Below are 5,736 nucleotides of genomic sequence, written 5' to 3' on the forward strand. Positions count from 1 at the left end.
CATAACAGGTTTGACGTCAGAGGGCTGAGGCAAGTTACAAACTTTGTTTTAACCTCTGTTAGAAATGAAAAGTGTTTCTCATTTAATGAAACTGTATGAATGAAATCAAATATATACTTATTCAGAATTATTCTTCGCTCCAAGTAATTCCAATTCCTCTTTCCATCTATCCATGTGTCTATTCATCCATCCATCCATTCATCCTTCATCCATCTATTGGTTCCTCACATGCTGCCCCATGTGATGTGTCCGCCCATCAGTTTGACTCCACCCACTCCTATCTGGAACACAGGGACCCGGAGAGCCAAAGCACCAGCAGCAGTGTATTATGAGACTTCAGCAAGGGCTCCTGTGCAGCACTGTCTCTACCAGGTGAAACATCCTTCACAGAACGGCAAGTTTAAAAAGCCATCGGATCATAACCATATACCCAAGTGGGAGTAACATAAGTTTGTTGCTGTTTTATATACTGCGAAGGTTAATTCCCAGGAGCAGAAGGGGAGAGATGACCGCGGTTTTGGATAGCCTTGGTTCGGATATGCACACAACACATCTTACCTCCAGCAACTTCAGCGCCGTGCACAAGTCTCAGGACTCTCCCACACTGCCAGTGTCCACGGTCACCGACAGCAGTTTCTACAGCGTTCCTCAGAGCGCAAATTGCGCAGGAACGGCGGCTTACGCGCAGCTCGCCTCCTACTCTTACTCCCATGGCGGAGGAGTGAGCGCCGGATCCTACAGCCCCAAACCATACGACATGGGCTTCGGCTCTTCATACGGTGCTTATGGCGCTTACGGACCCGGTTCTTCATCACCCACTCCCACAGAGCCAGGTAAAGATCCGGTGCGCATCCGTGCGCCATAAAGATTGGGCACATTGTGTCAAACTACAGAAATTCAGTTGCATGTGAAATGATAAAAAAATCATTTGAGGAGAAAAAGAAGGGAGAAGTAAGCAAATAGCGGATAAAACAAATGGCCTAATTGCATTAACCATGTTAAAGATTCAATAAAGGCAGAAGTTAAAAAAGGTAAAAAAAAAAAAAAAAAAAAAAAAAAGTCTTAACCTTAATAAAGAAAGAGAGAAAGAAATCTGCATGTGTATTTTTTTTAATTATTATTATTATTTACACTTTGAAAAAAAAAAAGCTGGCAAAAAATAATTTGCCAAAAAGCATAACAAAGCAAGCTAAACAAATAAAATAAAAAAAAACTGAAGGAAAAAAATACGAAGTTTAAACAAGTAATAATTGCAGTGTAGACTTGTGGAAGAAATGTAGAGGTTGGAAACATTGTGGTGCGCGTTTCTAGAGAAAGGACTAAGTTTCCCAACCACTTTATCTAACTAGCAGAAACTTTCCAACCTCTACATCTACATATACTGGGTATATGCAGTATGGTGAGCAAAGTTTTATGTGTGTCTCGGGTTAGAGAAAGACGAAAGTGAGCCGGAGGTGCGCATGGTGAATGGCAAGCCAAAGAAAGTCCGGAAACCGCGAACCATCTACTCGAGTTTCCAGCTGGCTGCTCTCCAACGCCGCTTCCAGAAGACCCAGTACTTGGCGCTCCCGGAGCGTGCAGAACTTGCAGCTTCTCTGGGCCTCACGCAGACTCAGGTCAGCAATCTCATGATGCACGTATTCATTGTAGCTCCATTAACCCACTGTTTTCCAAAGTGTGATTTCTGATATTTTGTTTTTCTCTTGCTCTTACGCAGGTGAAGATCTGGTTTCAGAACCGGCGCTCCAAGTTCAAAAAGTTGTGGAAAAATGGGGAGATTCCACCCGAGCAACACGTGGGTTCAGGTGAATCTCCTACGGCGTCTCCTCCCCCGCATACCTCCTGGGATTTCCCCGCAAATCAACAAGGAGACGGGGACTCTACCACAGAGCAGACCACTGGTCCACCCAACACCACAGCACCATCATATTTGTCCAACTATCCATGGTACTCATCCACGAACGCGCATTTACAGCCAAACACGCTCTCGCAAATCCATCACAACTCCATGAGCGCTGGTGCCATTTTCTAGTCGTGAACTCTAGGTGTCTATCAGTGCACCTGTTACAGGACAATGAACTTGTAGTGCACATGCAAGCATGGAGAGAAGAAGAAACACTGACTCCGACATGCAATTTTTGGTGTTTTTTTTTTATTATTATTTTTTATTATTATTTCCATTTGCTATGGATTTCCGTGGCGTGCTCGAATGCGCATGAGCGAAATCGACTCATTAAATTATTTTTCTATTTATTTATTAGTTTTTTGTTTGCAGTCGCAGGACAGTGGGACAAATCACATGCCAAGTAAAAAAAAAACAAACAAAAAAAAACGGGTAGCCTTTTATTGCGTTGCATTGCAATTTTGTTCCCCCTATCAGACTATATTAGGCCTACAGAGTAAAATATCATGCTGTTTATACAACTTGTACTCACAATAAAAAAAAGGGAAAAAAACATGCATTTTGATGTCGACCTAGAACTGTGTCTGACTGACTTTAACTTCACAACGTGGCTGCAATGAAAGACAAATAAACCGCAGAGAAACTGGTGGTGGGTTTTTACTGTTGGTTGGGGCAGAAAATAACTCAAATACAAATATAGGGACTTGTGGAAATGAACACTCAGTGTCTTTAAGTGCACAGGACCCTCAAGGGGTTAGAAATAAGTGTATTTATTTACAAACTGGGACTGCGTGTAGACAAAACCTGAAGTTTTCCTGGATAATATCAAGTACAATACACTTTTAGAAAATGTAGAAGCTATAATTATTTCTTAGGGTTTATTCGGTTTAGGGGAATCCATATGTGAAACCCCACAGGAGACGGATTTCCAATTCCAATTAAATTCCCTTTACAAGGGCTCTTCATTATTCAGTGATTCTTAGCAACAAATTAGCAACAAGAACACACTACTACGTTTTTATTTATTCATTTTCTGTGCCAAATTTCTAAATATAAATTCATAAATAAAGCTGCCCAAATGGCATGGATGAATTAAGGATGCATATTCAACCCAGTCTCGACCTTCCATCTAATGTATTTCAATACAGCGTTTGTGGTGCCCAGTGGCAGAAAGAAAAAATGTGGCAGAGGCACGAAAGATACATCGTATTGAAATACATTAGATGGAAAAGTCGTGACGAGTGACACGAAAACATAGGGAAATTCGTGTCCGTGAACACGAATCAATAGATTTAATTTCGTGACTATATCACGACATGTAGTGAGACTGGGTTGGCATATTTTATACCTTAATTGGAAAACTTTTACCTACACTCAAAAAAGGCAAAGAATTTCAAATATTTCTCTGTATTTGTCTTTCACTACAAAACGTGTATGCAGTGTATAGTACTATTGGAGTGGCCCTTAATGTCAGGTTATATACTTATTTAAAAGCTACTATATTAAGGGAACAGAACAGGTACCCTTAAAGTTCCCACGTAACACTTTATAGACAATAAAGAGTGTATAAAAGGGTATGTGGTGCCCCCTTCATGGTCATTAAGATCTGCTTCCTGAGTCTGAGATTCAGCTTTGTTACAATACTTTATATATATATTACTTTTATAGATTTATAGGCATTTAAGGTAGAAAGGTACGTGTCCTGCGACAAGAGAAAGTGCAGCATAGTATATCTTTTAAGAGTATATACGTAGTTTAATTGCATAAATAAGGATGTCCTTATTTATATAGACAACTCGTGGTAGAAGTGGAGGAAGCAGAAACGACGCCTTGAGGCGGCTGAAAGAGAGGAAGCGGCTGGACCTTCTCAGACCGCACACCTCCGGTCCAATGAGAACGTATACTTACTGGCTGCCATGTCTCTGTCTTCCAGTGCAAAGCATAGAAGAACTAGTGGGTCTGCAATATTATTCTGATTCTGTGTCATAAAAAAAAGAAAGCATGGTATTGTACATATTTTGCAACCTGTTGCAATACTGATGTCCGGGTCACTACTAAGCGCAAATGCAGACGTGGGGGTCTGCATGCGTCAAGGCGCATCAGTGATAGTATTTGGTGCGGTATTTTGTGGCGCGTGGAAGCGTGCGTTTGGAGAAAGCAGAGCGCCGGTGTGCGCGGACGCGTCTCACTTTGGCACGCGGTGGAGATTCGGGGAGGGGGAAGGCGTTCCGTGTGCGGCTACACGGCTCTTCCCACTGCAGACTTTCTGGAGTCATTGCGCGCCTCTCCCAGACATTTTATGAGCGGCATTGAAGCAAAGTAAAAAAAAAAAAAAAAGAGAGAGAGAGAGAGAGAAGAGAGAAGAGAGAAAGAGAGAGAGAGAGAGAGAGAGAGAGAGAGAGAGAGAGAGAGAGAGAGAGAGAGAGAGAGAATAAAAAGCATAAAACCGCCCCAAGCAGAACCGCCTCGGAAACATTATTCTCCCAAAACGCCTTGCGTTTAGACGAGCTCCGACTCAGCCTTGGATTATTTTTGGTGCGGGGGACACGCGGTCCTCTAAAGTTTCAATTCTGGAAACTCAGCCCTTTTTTTTTTCAAACAGGAATTTCTGATGCCCAATATGCAAGTACCACAGTGCAATAAATATTTTGTGAGATGCCCATAATAAGCAAACAAACCAACACATATTTATTAGTGGGAGAGGTGAAAATATTGAGCTGGAGAAGCATTGCAATGATTATTTATAATTAGGGTTGTACTGTAAATAAGATGCAAGACGTCCAAGAACGTGCATGTGATTCCAAACATATTTTCTCAACTTGAGCAACTGATTCACGTCTACAGAGCAATGCATTAGTCCTGAGAATCATTTTTGGTTTATGTGCAGGTTTTTTTTTCTTTCTGAATAGCCAGGATAATTCGGTTAGTTCAATCTAAAGTGTCGCTATAAACTTCTGAGCACTTCCAGAAGGAATGAAGAGAAGCATGAGTGTATAGAATGAAAAATAGTGCGGTTTTCAGTGATGTCTCATCTGGCAGGACATGAAGAGAAGTTACTCATAAGCGCATAAGCTCCTGTTAACAAAATTAACAGTTTTATGCCTATGTAAAGTTATAGAAGAGTACAAGGATTTTCTCTTATCCTCATTATCTTTCATCCTCATGTCGTCTCAGGCAGTTTTTCATTTCAACATTGTCTCTGGCTTTTTATACATTTGTCATATTTTAATGTATAGACCGAATTTACTTTTCTGTCAATCTTCCTTGAGACATTGCTTCATTGCTGAATAAAATACATGTGATTAATATTCTGGGAGCTGTGTGTAGTTCTGTCCTGGAATTTATGATGAATAAACTTTATGAATTATGAATCATTTACAGGATTTTCTTTTCTTCCTTTTTAACATATACATTACAGCACATGGAGATCCTTTCTTCACATATCCCAAGGTTGTTAGGAAGCTGGTGTCAGAGCACAGGGTCAGCCATGATACAGAACCCCCTGGAGCACAGAGTATTAAGGGCCTTGCTCAATGCTTTGCATTGCTAGAGCTGGAACCCCCTTCTGATCTTAAATACTGAGCTACCACTTCCCAAATACATTATGGGACTACATTATGATCTGTGTGTCACATGTAACCACTGACTGGATCATGTCAATGTAGTAATCTGAGCCCAGAGATTTCATAGCACACAATACAACTGGATTCTTTTAGTGATATCAGTATCACAAAGACCAGCACTAAGGTAACAGGCTAGGACACGCTTCATATAAGCTAAAAGTAAGCTGAATTAAGGTACAGTTGTGTTTGTTGCTGATGTGGAGCCAATCA

At 41.0% G+C, this 5,736-nt stretch overlaps 1 protein-coding gene across 1 annotated transcript; it reads left to right on the forward strand.

The window, feature by feature from the left end:
- The first annotated feature begins 293 nt into the window (after positions 1-293).
- dlx2b (distal-less homeobox 2b) lies at positions 294-3,156 on the forward strand. Its single transcript, XM_083522159.1, has 3 exons — positions 294-833; positions 1,432-1,616; positions 1,718-3,156. The coding sequence occupies exons 1-3, from the start codon at positions 506-508 to the stop codon at positions 2,030-2,032; spliced, it is 828 nt and encodes a 275-aa protein (XP_083378285.1). The 5' UTR covers positions 294-505; the 3' UTR covers positions 2,033-3,156.
- Positions 3,157-5,736: the final 2,580 nt, after the last annotated feature.

Source organism: Silurus aristotelis (genome assembly GCF_946808225.1).
Source record: "Silurus aristotelis genome assembly, chromosome: 20".
Lineage (NCBI taxonomy): Eukaryota > Metazoa > Chordata > Actinopteri > Siluriformes > Siluridae > Silurus > Silurus aristotelis.

Bases quoted from the DNA above. Each gene is read 5' to 3' on its own strand.
- dlx2b (XM_083522159.1), top strand. From the start codon at position 506: ATGACCGCGGTTTTGGATAGCCTTGGTTCGGATATGCACACAACACAT. The intron at 834-1,431 runs GTAAAGATCCGG...GTCTCGGGTTAG, and splicing joins ACCCACTCCCACAGAGCCAG to AGAAAGACGAAAGTGAGCCG. The intron at 1,617-1,717 runs GTCAGCAATCTC...GCTCTTACGCAG, and splicing joins TGGGCCTCACGCAGACTCAG to GTGAAGATCTGGTTTCAGAA.